This window comes from Salmo salar, chromosome 13 (genome assembly GCF_965601325.2).
Source record: "Salmo salar chromosome 13, fSalSal1, whole genome shotgun sequence".
Lineage (NCBI taxonomy): Eukaryota > Metazoa > Chordata > Actinopteri > Salmoniformes > Salmonidae > Salmo > Salmo salar.
Window position 1 is genome coordinate 108,870,156 of NC_138303.1, and position 20,856 is coordinate 108,891,011.

Here is a 20,856-nt window from a genome sequence, read left to right on the forward strand (position 1 = left end):
ACATTCATCATATTAATAATACAGGTCTATATAGGGGACCTACATCATATTAATAATACAGGTCTATATAGGGGACCTACATCATATTAATAATACAGGTCTATATAGGGGACCTACATAATTCATAATAATACAGGTCTATATAGGGGACCTACATCATATTAATAATACAGGTCTATATAGGGGATCTACATCATATTAATAATACAGGTCTATATAGGGGACCTTCATCATATTAATAATACAGGTCTATATAGGGGACATTCATCATATTAATAATACAGGTCTATATAGGGGACATTCATCATATTAATAATACAGGTCTATATAGGGGACCTACATCATATTAATAATACAGGTCTATATAGGGGACCTACATCATATTAATAATACAGGTCTATATAGGGGACCTACATCATATTAATAATACAGGTCTATATAGGGGACATTCATCATATAATACAGGTCTATATAGGGGACCTTCATCATATTAATGATGGATGGAGAGACTGGGCCAAACATTCCAGGAAAGATGTGCTGTGCTGGTATTGTGTGTTGTTCTGGGTGGTGTGTTGTTCTGGGTGGTGTGTTGCTCTGGGTGGTGTGTTGCTCTGGGTGGTGTGTTGTTATGGGTGGTGTGTTGCTCTGGGTGGTGTGTTGCTCTGGGTGGTGTGTTGCTCTGGGTGGCGTGTTGCTCTGGGTGGCATGTTGCTCTGGGTGGCTGTATTGTTCTGGGTGGTGTATTGTTCTGGGTGGTGTGTTCTGGGTGGTGTGTTGCTCTGGGTGGTGTTGCTATGGGTGGTGTGTTGCTCTGGGTGGTGTGTTGTTCTGGGTGGTGTGTTGCTCTGGGTGGTGTGTTCTGGGTGGTGTGTTGTTCTGGGTGGCGTGTTGCTCTGGGTGGCGTGTTGTTCTGGGTGGCGTGTTGCTCTGGGTGGCGCGTTGCTCTGGGTGGCGCGTTGCTCTGGGTGGCGTGTTGCTCTGGGTGGCGTGTTGCTCTGGGTGGCGTGTTGCTCTGGGTGGTGTGTTGTTCTGGGTGGGTACCGGAGTGGGCTGATATCTTTGGTAGTGGAGAAACAGAGTTGAGTTATAACGGCTACAGTTTTAATCAGCTTGACATTTTCAGGGCCCGGTTTCCCAAAATCATTTTTAAAGCTATGTTTTACTTAGAACCATGACACTATGGTTTTAATAATGAGCTTTGCCATAGAGCGGGACTGGGCCCTGGTCTTAAGCAAATCGCAACAGATCCCAGTAACCATCATCTCTGCCTGTTGAGCCCACGCACAATTATTTTCCTCTCTCCCGCCATCAGGTTCGTTGGACCGTTGTGTGATGGCCATCACGGCTGTAGAGATCCTGAATGCGTGTGAAGAGGTGGTGCCGGCCGCTGTGGACTCTCTGAACCGCCCTGCGGTCAACCTGAAACAGGCCATGACACGACGCAGCCTGGCTACGCTCAAGAACATGGCCACGCACAAACTACAGACCCTGGCTACCAACCTACTGGCTGCAGACACCGCAGACAAGGTACAGCACAACCCTAACCCTGACCCCTAACCCTAACCCTGACCCCTAACCCTGGCTACCAACCTACTGGCTGCAGACACCGCAGACAAGGTACAGCACAACCCTAACCCTGACCCCTAACCCTAACCCTGACCCCTAACCCTGGCTACCAACCTACTGGCTGCAGACACCGCAGACAAGGTACAGCACAACCCTAACCCTGACCCCTAACCCTGACCCCTAACCCTAACCCTGACCCCTAACCCTAACCCGTGACCCCTATCCCTGGCTAACTAGCGTTTAGAGCGTTGGGCCAGTAACCAAAAGGTTGCTGGTTCGAATCACCGAGCCGGCAAGGTGTAGTAATTGTCCGTTCTGCCCTTGAGCAAGGCAGTTAACCCCCTACAACAACTGCTACCCGGGTGCCGATGACGTGGACGTCAATTAAAGCAGCCCCCTGCACCTCTCTGATTCAGAGGGGTGGGGTTAAATGACTCCTGCACCTCCCTGATTGAGGAGTTGGGTTAAATGACTCCTGCACCTCTCTGATTCAGAGGGGTGGGGTTAAATGACTCCAGCACCTCTCTGATTCAGAGGGGTGGGGTTAAATGACTCCTGCACCACTCTGATTCAGAGGAGTGGGGTTAAATGACTCCTGCACCACTCTGATTCAGAGGACTGGGGTTAAATGACTCCTGCACCACTCTGATTCAGAGGGGTGGGGTTAAACGACTCCTGCACCTCTCTGATTCAGAGGAGTTGGGTTAAATGACTCCTGCACCACTCTGATTCAGAGGAGTTGGGTTAAATGACTCCTGCACCTCGTTGATACAGAGGAAGACATTTTGGTTGGATACATTCTGTTGTGCAACTGACTAGGTATCACTTTCCCTACTGCACTACCCCTGCCTGACCCCTAACCCTGGCTACCAACCTAGGACAGGCAGAATGGTCAGGTGGGCTGGTACAGGGCCAGGTCAGGCAGAGTGGTCAGGTGGGCTGGTACAGGGTCAGGACAGGCAGAGTGGTCAGGCGGGCTGGTACAGGGTCAGGACAGGCAGAATGGTCAGGCGGGCTGGTACAGGGTCAGGACAGACAAAGGTCAAAAACCAGGAGGACGAGAAGAAGAGAGGCTGGGATGAGACAGGAGCTGACAGGACGACCCCTGGTAAGCTTGACAAACAGACAAACAGACAACAGACAAACAGAAAACACAGGTATAAGGTACACAGGGGATAATGGGGCAGATGGGCGACACCTGGAGGGGGGTTGGGTGGAGACGAGCACAAAGACAGGTGAAAAAGGTCAGGGCGTAACTTTATGTAGCCGTAATGAAGGCTTTATGAATACATATATATGGGACCTAATACAGTGAAGTGCTACTATGAACCATTAGACCTGTATTAGATTGTGTAAATATTAGCTCTGTATGTTGGTTTATTTCACTAGACCTCCATCCAATGTTAAGTTAGAAAGCAATAAGTTCAGACTGGAGTGATTGTCCTTTAATTGGTTCATACCTGTCTCAGTTTCAAACCCTGATCAGCACTTCATCACTGTAGAAGTGCTTTCCGTCGCAATGCAACACACACACACACACACACACACACACACACACACACACACACACACACACACACACACACACACACACACACACACACACACACACACACACACACACACACACACACCCCACACACCCCACACACACACACCACTGTATAAGTGCTTTCCATCGCAATGCAACAAATCTCTCCCCCATACAGTCTCTGTGCCAGTCATCCATAGCAAAGCATTACTGGATTTTATTTAATGGTGTTTCACTTCAGATGGCGGGAGAGGGGTGGGGGGGAGACAGATGGAGGGAGAGGGGTGGAGGGGACAGATGGAGGGAGAGGCGTGGGGGAGAGACGGCTGGAGGGAGAGAGAGAGCGAGAAAGAGACGGAGAGAAAAAGAGATGCCATGCCAGGGTTTAAGCTTTTTCCCCATAGCACCACCATTAGGCCAAATTTGACAGATCGACCTAGGACAAATCAAATCAAAGTTTATTTGTCACGTGCGCCGAATACAACAGGCACCTTAGAGTGAAATGCTTACTTAAAGGCTCTAACCAATAGTGCGAAAAAAAGGTGTGTGTGTGTAGGTAAGTAAAGAAATAAAACAATTGAAAATAAGAGTAGCAAGGCTATATTCAGACACCGGTTAGTCAGGCTGATTGAGGTAGTATGTACATGTAGATATGGTTAAAGTGACTATGCATATATGATGAACAGAGAGTAGCAGTAGCGTAAAAGAGGGATTGTCGGGTGGTGGGAGGGACACAATGCAGATAGCCCGGTTAGCCAATGTGCGGGAGCACTGGTTGGTCGGGACAATTGAGGTAGTATGTACATGAATGTATAGTTAATGTATAGTTAAAGTGACTAAGTGCAATAAGATAAACAGAGAGGGGCAGGGGGAGGGCACACAATGCAAATAGTCCAGGTAGCCATTTGGTTACCTGTTCAGGAGTCTTATGGCTTGGGGGTAAAAACTGTTGAGAAGCCTTTTTGTCCTAGACTTGGCGCTCCGGTACCGCTTGCCATGCGGTAGTAGAGAGAACAGTCTATGACTGGGGAGGCTGGAGTCTTTGACAATTTTCAGGGCCTTCCTCTGACACCGCCTGGTATAGAGGTCCTGGATGGCAGGAAGCTTTGCCCCAGTGATGTACTGGGCTGTTCACACTACCCTCTGAAGTGCCTTGCGGTCGGAGGCCGAGCAGTTGCCGTACCAGGCAGTGATGCAACCGGTCAGGATGCTCTCGATGTTGCAGCTGTAGAACCTTTTGAGGATCTCTTTAGTTTCCTGAGGGGGAATAGGCTTTGTCGTGCCCTCTTCACGACTGTCTTGGTGTGTTTGGACCATTCTAATTTGTTGTTGATGTGGACACCAATGAACTTGAAGCTCTCAACCTGCTCCACTACAGCCCCGTCGATGAGAATGGGGGCGTGCTCGGTCCTCTTTTTCCTGTAGTCCACAATCATCTCCTTAGTCTTGGTTACGTTGAGGGAGAGGTTGTTATTCTGGCACCACCCGGCCAGGTCTCTGACCTCCTCCCTATAGGCTGTCTCGTCGTTGTTGGTGATCGGGCCTGCCACTGTTGTGTTGTCAGCAACCTTAATGATGGTGTTGGAGTCGTGCCTGGCCATGCAGTCGTGGGTGAACAGGGAGTACAGGAGGGGACTGAGCATGCACCCCTGGAGAGCTCCAGTGTTGAGGATCAGCATGGTGGCTGTGTTGTTACCTACCCTTACCACCTGGGGGCGGCCCGTCAGGAAGTCCAGGATCCAGTTGCAAAGGGAGGTGTTTAGTCCCAGGTTCCTTAGCTTAGCGATGAGCTTTGAGGGTACTATGGTGTTGAACGCTGAGCTGTAGTCAATGAATAGCATTCTCACATAGGTGTTCCTTTTGTCCAGGTGGGAAAGGGCAGTGTGGAGTGCAATAGAGATTGTATCATCTGTGGATCTGTTTGGGCGGTATGCAAATTGGAGTGGGTCTAGGGTTTCTGGGATAATGGTGTTGATGTGAGCCATTACCAGCCTTTCAAAGCACTTCATGGCTACGGACGTGAGTGCTACGGGTCTGTAGTCATATAGGCAGGTTGCCTTTGTGTTCTTGGGCACAAGGACTATGGTGGTCTGCTTGAAGCATGTTGGTATTACAGACTCAATCAGGGACATGTTGAAATGCCCGGCGCACACGTCCTGGTAATCTGGCCCCGCAGCTTTGTGAATGTTGACCTGTTTAAAGGTCTAACTCACGTCGGCTACGGAGAGCATGATCACACAGTCGTCCCGAACAGCTGATGCTCTCATGCAGGCCTCAGTGTTGCTTGCCTCGAAGCGAGCATAGAATTGATTTAGCTTGTCTGGTAGGCTCGTGTCACTGGGCAGCTCGCGGCTGTGCTTCCCTTTGTAGTCTGTAATAGTTTGCAAGCCCTGCCACATCTGACGAGCGTCGGAGCCGGTGTAGTATGATTCAATCTTAGCCCTGTACTGACACTTTGCCTGTTTGATGGTTTGTCGCAGGGCATAGCGGGATTTCTTGTAAGCTTCCGGGTTAGAGTCCCGCACCTTGAAAGCGGCAGCTCTACCCTTTAGCTCAGTGTGAATGTTGCCTGTAATCCATGGCTTCTGGTTGGGGTATGTACGTACAGTCACTGTGGTGACAACGTCCTCAATGCACTTATTGATAAAGCCAGTGACTGATGTGTATTCCTCAATGTCATCGGAAGAATCCCGGAACATGTTCCAGTCTGTGATAGCAAAACAGTCCTGCAGTTTAGCATCTACTTCATCTGACCATTATTTTATAGACCGAGTCATTGGTGCTTCCTGCTTTAATTTTTGCTTGTAAGCAGGAATCAGGAGGATAGAGTTGTGGTCGGATTTACCAAATGGAAGGCGAGGGAGAGCTTTGTACGCGTCTCTGTGTGTGGAGTACAGGTGATCTAGAATTTTTTTCCCTCTGGTTGCACATTTAACATGTAGAGATTTGGTAGAACTGATTTAAGTTTCCCTGCATTAAAGTCTCCGGCCACTAGGAGCACCGTGGTTTCCTGTTTGCTACTTCTTTCATCCTTACCATGCTTGCCAAATATCAGAACTCAAAATCAAACAGATCATGCAATATGCCTTTAATGTATTTTGGATAAAAAACTATTTTTTAATGATGGTGACTACTTTAAATCTTTTCCTCCAGAACCGCTGGACCGATCGGCACCATATTTTCCAAGACTCTAGGTCAAACAATATGGTGGCTATAAGCCAATGAGGTTGCATGAACGGTTCTCCCTGTCCAACAGTGCCTCCATACGATCTAACCAAACCTATACAGGTAGCCTAGTGGTTAGAGCGTTGGACTAGTAACCGGAAGGTTGCAAGATCGAATCCCCGAGCCGACAAGGTAAAAATCAGCTGCCCCTGAACAAGGCATTGAAAATTGAAAATAAGAATTTTTTCTTAACTGACTTGCCTAGTTAAATATACATTTGTGGCCTTTTACAGCGCCACCATGTGGCTGACTGAATGTGCTGCATATGTTGAGTCTTGACCGTGTGGAACATGTTTTGTTACAATACGAATATGCATGTCTGATTCGTATATAATTCTTGTGCCAGACCATGCCCATGTGAGAGTTTATTGGTCAGTAGCATATCAAGTTTCGTGCTGATTGTAGGAGTAGCGTTGTGGTTTTCACAAAATCAATCATTTCCCGCCTATTATGTGAGGGCTTGCAAATTTGACCAATCACCGCAATATTTCTGTATAAAACAGTAAAATCATTGCAATATTATCGCAATAAAACTGGCCAATCACCACGAGTACAAAAAAAAGGGCTCTCAATTTCAACCAATCACTGCACATTTACCGCATAATATGGTTCAATCAAGCCACACGTCAACAAACTATTTGCGTTGTCTGCGCAGTTTCGCAACGAATTGCCATGCAGAATATAAGCATTGCCGCAGCAAAAAAATAAAAACATTTCCCCCTGCAAATATCACCCCATAAAAGAGTGAAATCCCGTAGGGACTGCGTTTTGTTATTTACAGTCATGCAAGGTTGCAACCTCCTAGGCCTTACCATCTCAGTGGAATTTACATGTTAATTTTCCTTGATAGAAGAACCGGTATAAAAATTATCAACGGCATAAAATACAATGTTGGTTTCTGTTTCCACAAAAGAGATGGAATGAGAGAAAAACAGAGAAGGAGAAAGATCTTCACTATATATATATATTTTTTAAGCACAATCAACCTCCCTGAACTATGGTTGTGTCTGGGACCCTCTGGATTGTGCTGGGATGCAGAGCGCCACGGCTGCCTTAAGGGGAGCACTTAACAGTGGCCATTTTGAAAACCAGTCTGGTGTTTTTGAAAAGCAATGAAGGTTAGATTGCAGTGGAATGAACAGGGCAAATAGCAGGGGCTAAGCGGCTGGATGAAAAATGCATGCCTTGCTTCTGTCTCGTGGGGGTATATCTGGGCCCAGCCGCCGTCTAGCTTTCAGCCCAGCCAGCCAGGCAGGGCCCTGCCATCGAAGATATTGCTGGAGAGAGAGAGAGAGAGAGAGAGAGAGAGATAGTGAGAGTGGTTCTTCTAGACAATTAGACAGGGAAACACTCCTAACCACCTCCTCCTCCTTGGGTGTGATAACGGAGGGTCCCCAGGCTCGGCTGGAGTAGTGGAGGTGGTGTGTGTGTGTGTGTGTGTGTGTGTGTGTGCGCGTGTTGGTGCGTGTCTGTAGAGTGTTTCCCAGACCAGCAGCCTGCAGGGACCAGGGGTTAGTTAACGTGGAGCCTGGGCTCTTAGTGCTGTGGACCTGGGGGTGTTGGGATGGAGACATTGCTCTGGGTGCTACCAGGGGAAAAGATGGAATGAGAGGTAATCCTCCCTCCATCCTGTCCTCTTTTCTCACTCTCTCCATCGCTTCCTGAGATTCACACATATCCCTCAGCCTGTCAGGAGGTAGGTGCGTGTGTGTGTGCGTGCTGTGTGTGTGCGCGCTGTGCACGGGGGGTGTGTGTGGTGTGTGCGTGCGTGCGTGCTACCACTAGAAGTGGTCCTGTAGTGTTCAGTTTGTGAGAGTGAGGCGGTAGCAATGCTAAGATCCTGATTGGATCTCTTTCACATACTAAATGCATTCGGTGTACGTTTCTTTTTGGATAAAAGTGTCTTAAGTGGAATATTATTGCTTTATACATGTTCATATTATTCCGTCATGCATTAGCATATTATTGCATTATACATTATCATATTATAGTTTTTTATTATACAATATTATCATATTATTGTTTTTTTATTATACAATATTATCATATTATTGTTTTTTTATTATACAATATTATCATATTATTGTTTTTATACATGATCATATTATTGTTTTTATACATGATCATATGAGTATTTTATACATTATCATATTATTGGTTTATTATTATTATTATACATTATCATATTATTATTTTATACATTATCATATTATTGGTTTATTATTATTATACATTATCATATTATTATTTCATACATTATCATATTATTGTTTTTATTATTATTATACATTATCATATTATTGTTTTATACATTATCATATGATTATTTTATACATTATCATATTATTGTTTTTGAACATTGTCGTATTATTGCTGTATACATGATCATATTATTGTTTTATACATTATCACATTATACATGATCATATTATTATGGTATACATGGTCATATTATTGTGGTATACATTATCATATTATTGCAGTATACATGATCATATCATCGCTTTTAGACAAAACATTATCGCTTTATACATTATCACACTATTGCTGTAAACATTATCATACTATTGATATATACATTATCATAATGTTGCTTTATACATTCTGATATTATCACTTCATACATGACCATACTAGTGCTTTATACAGCACCATATTATAAGCTTTATACATGATCATATTGTCGCTTTATACATTACCGTATTAGCGTGATATACATTATCATATTATTGGTTTTATATTATCATGTTATTGTTTATACATTGTCATTATCACTTTATGCATTATCATATTGCTTTATACATGATCATATTGTTTTATACATGTTCATATTATTGCTTTATACATTGCCGTAGTAGTGTTTAAATTTTTTTTAATCATATTGCTTTCATGCATTATCATAGTATTGCTTTTTACATTATCATGGAACTGGTGCAGGTGCATCAGTGTGATACCAGGGTTCCCTTTATTTGATCATGTCTGCAGATGCTAAAAGAGGATATTGGGTAGTGGTGGTGGTAGTAGTAGTGGTAGTTATGTTGTTGGTGGTAGTAGTAGTGGTAGTAGTGGTGGTAGTAGTAGTGGTAGTTATGTTGTTGGTGGTAGTAGTAGTTTGGTGGTAGTAGTAGTGGTAGTTATGTTGTTGGTAGTAGTGGTAGTGGTGGTAGTAGTAGTGGTAGTTATGTTGTTGGTGGTAGTAGTAGTTTGGTGGTAGTAGTAGTGATGGTAACAATTGTGGTTGTAGTAGTGATGGTAGTAGTAGTAGTAGTGTTGATAGTAGTAGTAGTAGTAGTGGTGATGGTAGTAGTAGTAGTAGTAGTGGTGGTAGTAGTGGTAGTAGCTGTAGAAGTAGTGGTGGTAGTAGTAGTGGTAGTAGTGGTGATGGTGGTAGTAGTAGTAGTAGTGGTGGTAGTAGTAGTAGCAGCTGTAGTAGTAGTAGTAGTAGCTGTAGTAGTAGTAATGGTGGTAGTAGTAGTAGTAGTAGCTGTAGTAGTAGTGGTGGTAGTAGTAGCTGTAGTAGTAGTAGTAGTAGTAATGGTGGTATTAGTAGTAGTAGTAGTGGTGGTAGTAGTAGCAGCTGTACTAGTAGTAGTAGTAGTAGTAGTAGTAGTAGTAGTGGTGGTAGTGGTATTAGTAGTAGTAGTGGTGGTGGTGGTGGTGGTGGTAGTAGTAGTAGTAGTGGTGGTAGTAGTCGTAGCTGTAGTGGTGGTCGTAGCTGTAGTAGTAGTGGTGGTAGTAGTAGTAGTAGTAGTGGTGGTATTAGTGGTAGTGGTGGTAGCGGTGGTTAAGTGATATACAGTTTATACCATATACAGGGCTATTTGGAAAAATACCGACGGTATGATTTTAATACCGTAAAAAAATATATACAGTTGAAGTCGGAAGGTTACATACACTTAGGTTGGAGTCATTAAAACTCGTTTTTCAACCAGTTCACAAATTTCTTGTTAAAACAAACTATGGTTTCAGCAAGTCGGTTAGGACATCTACTTTGTGCATGACACAAGTAATTTTTCCAACAATTATTTACAGACAGATTATTTCACTTATATTTCACTGTGTCTTCCCTGTGGCTCAGTTGGTAGAGCATGGTGTTTGCAACGCCAGCATGGTGTGTGCAACGCCAGGATTGTGGGTTTGATTCCCACGGGGGGCCAGTACAAAAAAACAAACAAAAACAATGCACGAAATGAAATATATGCATTCACTACTGTAAATTTCTCTGGATAAGAGCGTCTACTAAATGACTAAAATGTAATGTAAAATGTACTGTATCACAATTCCAGTGGGTCAGAAGTTTACATACACTAAGTTGACTGTGCCTTTAAACAGCTTGGAAAATTCCAGAAAATTATGTCATGGCTTTAGAAGATTCTGATAGGCTAATTGACATCATCTGAGTCAATTGGAGGTGCACCTGTGGATGTATTTCAATGCCTACCTTCAAACTCAGTGCTTCTTAGGAAAACTACCATCATGGGAAAATCTAAAGAATTCAACCAAGACCTTGCAAATCATGCGTTTTTCTTGATTTTTTTGTTGTTATTCTGTCTCTCACTGTTCAAATAAACCAACCATTAAAATTATGGACTGATCATTTCTTTGTCAGTGGGCAAACATACAAAATCAGCAGGGGATCAAATACTTTTTTCCCTCACTGTAAGTTGCAGGGTTGCGTAACTGGGTGGAAGCCAGCTAGTGATGGCTATTTAACAGTCTGATGGCCTTGAGATATACGTTTTTCAGTCTCTTGGTCCCAGCTTTGATGCACCTGTACTGACCTCGCCTTCTGGATGATAGCGGGGTGAACAGGCCGTACCTTGGGTGGTTGATGTCCTTGATAATCTTTTTTGCCTCCCTGTGACATCAGGTGCTGTAGGTGTCCTGGAGGGCAGGTAGCTTGCCCACGGTGATGCGTTGTGCAGACCGCACCACCCTCTGGAGAGCCCTGCAGTTGCGGGCGGTGCAGTTGCTGTACCAGGCGGTGATACAGCCGGAGATACAGCCGGACAGGATGCTCTCAAATCAAATTGTATTTGTCACATGGGCCGAATACAACAAGTGTAGACCTTAAAGTGAAATGCTTACTTACAAGCCCTTAAACCAACAATGCAGTTTTAAGAAAAAGATTGTGCATCTGTAAAAGTTTGAGGGTCTTAAGGGCCAAACAAAATTTCTTCAGCCTCCTGAGTTTGAAGAGTCGCTGTTGCGCCTTCTTCACCACACTGTCTATGTGGTTGGACCATTTCAGATCATCAGTGATGTGTACGCCGAGGAAGCTTTCTACCTTCTCCACTGTGGTCCCATGGGATTTGGGCATGCTCCCTCTGCTGTTTCCTGAAGTCCACAATCAGCTCCTTTGTTTTGTTGACATTAAGTGAGAGCTTCTTTTCCTGGCACCACTCTCCCAGGGCCCTCACCTCCTCCCTGTAGGCTGTCTTGTCATTGTTGGTAATCAGGCCTACTACTGTTGTTGTCTGAAAACTTAGTGATTGAGTTGGAGGCATGCGTGGCTAAGCAGTCATGGGTGAACAGGGAGCACAGGAGGGGGCTGAGCACGCATCCTTGTGGGGCCCCTGTGTTGAGGATCAGCGAAGTGGAGGTGTTGTTTCCTACCTTCACCACCTGGGGTGGCCCGTCAGGAAGTCCAGGACCCAGTTGCACAGGGCGGGGTTCAGACCCAGGGCCCCGAGCTTAATGATGAGCTTGGAAGGTACTATGGTGTTGAATGCTGAGCTATAGTCAATGAACAGCATTCTTACATAGGTATACCTCTTGCCCAGATTTGACAAAATATATATATATCACCTTTATTTAACCAGGTAGGCCAGTTGAGAACAAGTTCTCATTTACAACTGCTACCTGGCCAACATAAAGCAAAGCAGTGCGACACAAACAACAACACCGAGTTACACATGGGATAAACAAACGTACAGTCAATAACACAATAGAAAAATCTATATACAGTGTGTGCGAATGTCGTAAGGTTAGGGAGGTAAGGTAATAAGTCAGCCATAGTGGCGAAATAATTACAATTTAGCAATTATACACTGGAGTGATATATGTGCAGAAGATGAATGTGCAAGTAGAGATTGGTGTGCAAAGGAGCAAAAAATATAATAACAATATGGGGATGAGGTAATTGGGTGGGCTAATTACAGATGGGCTGTGTACAGGTGCAATGATCGGTAAACTGCTCTGACAGCTGATGCTTAAAGTTAGTGAGGGAGAAAAAAGACTCCAGCTTCAGTGATTTTTGCAATTCGCTCCAGTCATTGGCAGCAGAGAACTGGAAGGAAAGGCGGCCAAAGGAGGAGTTGGCATTGGGGATGACCAGTGAGATATACCTGCTGGAGCGCGTGCTACGGGTTGGTGTCGCTATGGTGACCAGTGAGCTGAGATAAGGCAGGGCTTTACCTAGCAAAGACTTATAGATGACCTGGAGCCAGTGGGTTTGGTGACGAATATGAAGCGAGGGCTTGCCAACGAGAGCATACAGGTCGCAGTGGTGGGTAGTATATGGGGCTTTGGTGACAAAACAGATGGCACTGTGATAGACTACATCCAATTTGCTGAGTAGAGTGTTGGAGGCTATTTTGTAAATGACATCGCCAAAGTCAAGGATCGGTACGATAGTCAGTTTTACGAGGGTATGTTTGGCAGCCTGAGTGAAGGATGCTTTGTTGCGAAATAGGAAGCCGATTCTAGATTTAATTTGGGATTGGAGATGCTTAATGTGAGCCTGGAAGGAGAGTTTACAGTCTAACCAGACTGTTAGACTGTAAACCAGACAGTCTAACCAGATGGGATAGGGCAGTGTGCTGTGCGATGGCGAATGCATTGTCTGTGGATCTATTGGGGCGGGAATCAAATTGAAGTGGGTCTAGGGTGTCAGGTAAGGTAGAGGTGATATGATTCTTAACTAGCCTCTCAAAGCACTACATGATGACAGACGTGAGTGCTTTCTTGGGTACAGGAACAATGGTGGACATATTGAAGCAAGTGGGGACAGCAGACTGGGATAGGGAGAGATTGAATTGTCCTTAAACATTCCAGCCAGCTGGTCTGTGCATGCTCTGAGGACACGGCTAGGGATGCTGTTTAGGCTGCCTTGCAAGGGTTAAGAAGGAGAAGGAGAGCGTGGAGTCCTTGGTAGCGGGCTGCGTCGGTGGATCTGTGTTATCCTCAAAGCGTGCGACGAAGGTGTTTAGCTTGTTCAGGAGCAAGACTTCAGTCTCCGCGACGTGGCTGGTTTTCCCTTTGTAGTCCGGGATTGTCTGTAGACCCTGTAGCATACGTCTCATGTCTGAGCCGTTGAATTGCGACTCCTCTTTGTCTCTGTACTGACGTTTTGCCTGTTTGATTGCCTTACAGAGGGAATGGTTCGCACTTTCAGTTTTGCACGAATACTGCCATCTATCCACGGTTTTTGGTTTGGTTAGGTTTTAATAGTCACAGTGGGAACAACATCTCCTATACACTTCCTGGTGAACTCCGTCACCATATCCGTGTATTCGTCGATGTTATTCTCATAGGCTACCCAGAAAACATCCCAGCCGGCGTGATCAAAACAATCTTGAAGCATGGATTCCGATTGGTCAGACCAGCGTTGAATAGTCCTTAGCACGGGTACTTCCTGTTTGAGTTTCTGCCTTTTGGAAGGGAGGAGCAAAATGGAGTTGTGATCAGATTTGCCAAAGGGAGAGAGGTGGGAGGGCCTTGTAGGCATTTCGAAAAGTTGAATAGCAGTAGTCCAATGTTTTTCCAGAGCCGAGTACAACAGTCAATGTGTTGGTTGAACTTTGGTTGCGTTTTCCTCAAATTTGCTTTGTTAAAACGTCCAGCTACAATAAATGCAGCCTCAGGATATGTGGTTTCCAGTTTGCATAAAGTCTTGTGTAGTTCTTTGATGGCCGTCGTGGTATCGGCTTGAGGGGGAATATACATGGCTGTGACTATAACCGAAGAGAATCCTCTTGGGAGGTAATATGGTCAGCATTTGATTGTGACGTATTCTAGTTCGGGTGAACAAAAGGACTTGAGTTCCTGTATGCTATCACAATCACAACATGAGTAGTTGATCATGAAACATACACCACCGCCCTTCTTCTTCCCGGAGATGTCTTTATTCCTGTCTGTACTGAGAACCCAGCTGGCTGTATGGACGGGGACATTATATCCAGAGAGAGACATGTTTCTATGAAACAGAGTATGTTACAATCCTTAATGTCTCTCTGGATAGAATATTCTCGCCCTGAGCTCGTCTACTTTATTATCCAGAGACTGATCATTAGCGAGTAATATACTCGGAAGCGGTGGATGGTGTGCACGCCTCCTGAGTCGGACTAGAAGTCCACTCCCAATACCTCTTCTCCGCCGGCGACATCTTGAAGCAGTCTCTGGAATAAGGTAAATTGCCCTGGGAGGTACGAACAAAGGATCCAATTCAGGAAAGTCGTATTCCTGGTGAGTTACCGCCGCTCTGATATACAAAAGTTATTTCTGGCTGGGCTAATAATGTAAGAAATAACACAAAAAAAAAAACGAAAATACTGCAAAGTTGCTAAGGAGCTAGAAGCAGAGCTGCCATATCTGTCGGTGCTATCTTACAAGTAAGTGATGAAAAGGGCTTCCTTTTTATTTTCGGTTCCAACAGGTTGTTTGCAACTGCGTCACTCATTTTAATATTTGAGTGAGGGGCCCCTCCAGCGGTCAGGCTCATCCCCTTAAACTTCAGTGGCAAGACAAGATCCTCTGACATGCCAGTCCAAATAGCAAAGTATTTTCCCACTTTGGTTTACTTTTTTATTGTTCTTTGTTTTTTTCGTTCATTTTTAGGTTCATGATAAGCAGGCTGTTACAGTGCACAGGTTTCTTTGGTTTATATCGATGCATCATCGGGAATTTAAGGTCATAAGTCTGAATGTAAACGGACTGGGGAGTGCCATCAAGAGAAGTATGGTAATAGCAAAGATGAAACGGGAGAGAGTTGACATACTATTCTAGCAGGAAACTCACTTCTTCACTCCTGAACACGAGAAACTCAAGAAAACAGGATATAGAAATACCTTTTTCTTCTTCTTCTAAAACGGGTAGAATTTTCATCCCCAAATTCAGTTAATTTTGTGTAGGGGATTTTAACATGATTTTAAACTCAAAGTTGGACAGCACAAATCAAAATAGGAAAATGAGCCTGGTTGTTAAAAAAAACTCTATAGGATATGACAGGATTTAGGACTGCTTGATGTATGGCGTGACATCCACATGTCAAATAGGGAATATACTTTTTACTCAGCCCACAACACTGAATACTTCAGGTTAAACTACTTTTTTTTCATGTACAGTACATATAGGCACAGGTTGAAGGATTGTAGGATTGGGCAGAGTGATTTATCAGATCATAATGGAGTTTACCTTACTCCACACCTTGATAGCAAACCAAGTAATACACTATGGAGGTTTAATACAAGCATGCTGAATGACCCAGCATTCAATGAATCAATAAATACAGAATTCAATGTCTATCTGGAGAATAATGATAACGGGGAGTATCTCTGCTATTTTGTGGGATGCATCTAAGGCGGTTATTCGAGGGAATATCATAGCCACATCATCTCTCAAGAAAAAGATTAAAGCACAGAAACTGCTGAAATTACAGGAAGCTTAGAACAATCTTGGAACGATCTTGGAACGATCTCACAGTCATTTCAAAGACCCTCTTATATTACGAGAGATTTCAAAAGGTAAAAACAGGAAGTTGACCAGATTTATAGTGAAGAAGTAGAGAAACAGCTCAGGTTCCTGAAACAACGATATTATGAAACAGGCTCACCGGCAACAAAATTACTAGCGTGGAGACTCAGAAAACAACATGCACAAAATACAATTTTCAAAATAAAAGACCCCAAAACATTACATGCAAATTGGATGAAATACAGAATGCATTTGAATCATATTATACAAATCTGTATAAGCAACCAGAGAAGGCAGATGCATAGAAAATAGAGCATTTTTGTTTTTACAAAAAAAATGATGGCGCCGACAAAGATGGCCGCCTCGCTTCTAGTCCTTAGGAAACTATTCAGTATTTAGTTTTTTTATGTATTATTTCTTACATTGTTACCCCAGGAAATCTTAAGTCTTATTACATACAGCCCGGGAAGAACTATTGGATATAAGAGCAACTCACTTGATCTCCCCTCAATTGGGGACAGAGCAAAAATAATAGACTGACTTCAGAAATTACCACTGAAGAAATTAATAATGAAATATCTCATCTAAAAGTAAACAAATCTCCAGGTACTGATGGTTTCCCTTCAGAATGATTCAGAGCCTCCACAAAACAACTAACACCTCTACTTCAGGCCTGTTTTAACTGGACTCTGCAGGAGGGAGATCTTCCACCATCGTGGAGAGAAGCCATAGTATCTGTAATACCAGAAAAGAAGGAATGTAGTTCCTATAGACATATCGCAATTATTAACATGGATTATAAACAATATGAATCGATACTATATGCGTTACAGGCAAAGGCTCCCGAGTGGCGCCGAGGTCTAAGGCAATGCATTTCAGTGCAAGAGGCGTCACTACAGTCCCTGGTTCGAATCCACATCCGGCTACTGATTGAGAGTCCCATAGGGCGGTGCACAATTGGCCCCAGCGTCGTTCCGGGTTTGACTGACTTGCCTAGTTTAAATAAAATCAAAATAATAATAATAGCCAATAGAATGGTGGACATAATCCCAGAATTGATTGATGGAGATAAAACTGGTTTCATAGGAAATAGACAGACACAGAACAACATAAGGAGGACACTACATGTCATGGACCATATAACTCAGGAGAAGACAGGCTCTATATTAATCAGTCTAGATGAAGGGAAAGCATTTGATTCAGTGGGATGGGATTATCTATTCCAAATTATGGATAGATTTGGTTTCAACAAAGAAGTGATACAGTGCATCAAAACACTGTATTCATGTCCAACTGCCAAAATAAAGATTAATGGACATTTTGTCCCAAACGATAAGTTTGGGACAAAGACAAGGCTGTCACATCCTGACCATAGTAAGAGGTTATTTTTATGGTAGAGTAGGTCAGGGCGTGACGGGGGTGTTTTGTGTTTTTCTAGGTTTTGTATTTCTAGGTTTAAGTTCTAGGTTTCTATTTCTATGTTGTTTTTCTTTGGGTTGATCTCCAATTGGAGATCATATTTAAGTATTTTTTTTTTTCCTGGGGTTTGTGGGTTATTATATTTTGAGTAGTGTTTGTTTCTCTCTGCGTCACGGTTTGTTGTTTTGTCAATTCAGTTATTTATGTCTTGCAAAGTTTCACGAATTTAATAAATATGTGGAACTACAACCACGCTGCACTTTGGTCTGCTCCTTTCGACAGCCGTGACAAAGGCTGTAATCTTTCACCCACACTCTTCTCCTTGTACATCCCTGCAATTCAGGATAGCAGATTTTGTATTTTTGGTTGGTTTACTATTCTAGTGAGGGCTTCTGGTGCTACCAAGTATAGGGAAATGTGTACGTGCACGCGCACACACACGTACACACACACACACACACACGTACACACACACACACACACACACACACACACACACACACACACACACACACACACACACACACACACACACACACACACACACACCAGTAACTGCCACTGGAACGATGTCCTTGTCTTCTACTGTGCTCCCTCTTCTCATCAGGGACCACCAGGGTTTCCCAACCCTTCTCATCAGGGACCACCAGGGTTTCCCAACCCCTCTCCTCAGGGACCACCAGGGTTTCCAACCCCTCTCCTCGGGGACCACCAGGGTTTCCCAACCCCTCTCCTCGGGGACCACCAGGGTTTCCCAACCCCTCTCCTCAGAGACCACCAGGGTTTCCCAACCCCTCTCCTCAGGGACCACCAGGGTTTCCAACCCCTCTCCTCGGGGACCACCAGGGTTTCCCAACCACTCTCCTCAGGGACCACCAGGGTTTCCAACCCCTCTCCTCGGGGACCACCAGGGTTTCCCAACCCCTCTCCTCAGGGACCACCAGGGTTTCCAACCCCTCTCCTCGGGGACCACCAGGGTTTCCCAACCCCTCTCCTCGGAGACCACCAGGGTTTCCCAACCCCTCTCCTCAGGGACCACCAGGGTTTCCAACCCCTCTCCTCGGGGACCACCAGGGTTTCCCAACCCCTCTCCTCAGGGACCACCAGGGTTTCCCAACCAGGGTTTCCCTGCTTCCTCATCACAACCGTTGTCTTCAATGCATCCCAATTGGCACCCTATTCCCTACATAGTGCACTACCGTTGACCAGCGGCACATTATTCCCTACATAGTGCCATACGTTTCACCAGAGGCCCTGGTCAATAGGGTGCCATTTGGGTACATGCACTAAGTGTCTTGCCTGGTGATCAAATGGTCTGCGAGAGAGAGCCAGGAATCCAAAGGGGTCATCACCTCCCATCTCCTCTCCTCCCTTCTCTCCCCTTTACTCTCCTCCCTCTCCTCTCTCCTCCCCTCTCTCCCCTTTACTCTCCTCCCTACTCCCCTCTCTCCCCTTTACTCTCCTCCCTCTCCTCTCACCTCCCCTCTCTCTCCACCTTGCCTTCTCCTCTCTCTCTCTCTCTCTCTCTCTCTCTCTCTCTCTATCTATCTATCTATCTACACTCAGCCCAGTCCAGCCAGTCATTCTGTCAGCCCTGTCTACCTCTAATGTAGCATCATTTCCTCTGACACAGTAATTCTGCCTCTACCCGGGTGGGTTAGCTGTACCTGTGATATCTGTTGTCAATACTCTCCATTATGCCCCCTACAACACAGAACAACAAGCCCTGATGCAGCTGCTAGCCAGTCCACCTGGCCACCCACTGGGGTAATGATGGATAATGACCATCAACTGCCTTCCAATCAACCTGCCTACCTAGCCTTCACTTTGGTGTCACTATTACACCTGCACTGTCTGACTGCAAACCCACTATTCTTTGTGTTTGTGGTGGGTGGGTGGTGTAATGTGTGTGTAGTGTTTGCACTGTTGTGTTTTTGTCAGACAGAATGTTTTGTGTGGATGTTTGTTGTTGTGGAGAGAGCAGGCGGGGTGAGTGTGTGTGTGTGAGAGAGAGAGAGAGAGAGATTGTGTACTGTAGATGTTTGCATGTTTGATGTTTTGAAGAGGCCAGTTGGTAACAGAGTAGCTCTTGAGGCGTATTGATTTTGTAATGTTTCCCTGAATGCTCTTAGTCAAGGTTCAACAAAGTTTTCACTGAGCTGATTTCTCTAAGTCCAGGGTGTTAACACTACAGCCATTAGCAGCATCAAGGAGAACCCTAAGTATAGATGCACTACAGCCATTAGGAGCATCAAGGAGAACCCTAAGTATAGATGCACTACAGCCATTAGCAGCATCAAGGAGAACCCTAAGTATAGATGCACTACAGCCATTAGCAGCATCAAGGAGAACCCTAAGTATAGATGCACTACAGCCATTAGCAAAATAGATTGGTGATCTAAAAGATGGAACGCTTTTACTGTCCTGTTGAAGACTACATTTGCACCTTGCATGGCATTGACTGTGTGTGTGTGTGTGTGTGTGTGTGTGTGTGTGTGTACCAAGCGAGAGAACCAGATTAAAACCACTATCAATAGCCTTCGTCCTCCTGTCTCAGCTGAACTAGCATCAGTCAAAATCAATTGTTTACTGTACTGTATGTGGCGATGCTTTGAGTTACGGTGTGGTTTATTGATCCTGTAACACATAGACACTTCCTCTGTAGCTTGTGTGTCTGTTTCTGCCTGCTGGACTGGACTAGTCTGAGCAAGGAGGAGGAGAGTAGGGGTCCTGTGGAACAATGAGCTTTTAACAGCCTGGATCTCTGTTTACAGCTCCAGTCCTTTCCCTTCTCCTCTCACCGCTTATACCACTCTCCTCTCCTCTCCCTCCTCCTCTCCTCTCCTCCTCCTCTCCTCTCCTCTCCTCTCCTCTCCTCTCCTCTCCTCTCCTCTCCTCTGTCCCCCTGTTCTGTTCTCCCTCTCCTCTCCTCTCCTCTCCTCTCCTCTCCTCTCCTCTCCTCTCCCTCTCCTCTCCTCTCCTCTCCCATGTTCACACCACTCTACTCTGCTCTTCTCTACTTTGCTCACACTGTGGGTGTCCTGTGTGTTCTCTCTGCTCACACCACTCTGTTCTGCTCTCCCTAAAGTAGACATGGAGCTGGGCTGGCCAGTCAGTCACAACAAGGCTAGCTATGCATTTATAGTCTGTCACTGGGCTGGCCAGTCAGTCACAACAAGGCTAGCTATGTATTCATAGTCTGTGACTGGGCTGGCCAGTCAGTCACAAGAAGGCTAGCTATGTATTCATAGCCTGTCACTGGGCTGGCCAGTCAGTCACAACAATCTACCACTTATTTATAGGTTTCTATAGCAACCAAAATAGCCATCAACTGCAAGAGGAGCCTGCATTTTAGAATGGGCCAATGGTGAAGGTCCGTAAAGATGGAGGAATTCCGATATGACGTCATTGTTTTTAGCACA

The 20,856-nt window shown here is 44.9% G+C and overlaps 1 protein-coding gene across 1 annotated transcript in view; it reads left to right on the plus strand.

Moving 5' to 3' along the window:
- Positions 1-20,856, plus strand: part of LOC106568530 (WD repeat-containing protein 7) — a 116,048-nt gene that overhangs the window by 37,840 nt on the left and 57,352 nt on the right. Inside the window, 1 exon segment of the mRNA XM_082959762.1 lies at positions 1,313-1,527. Coding sequence (XP_082815888.1) covers positions 1,313-1,527 — 215 coding nt within the window.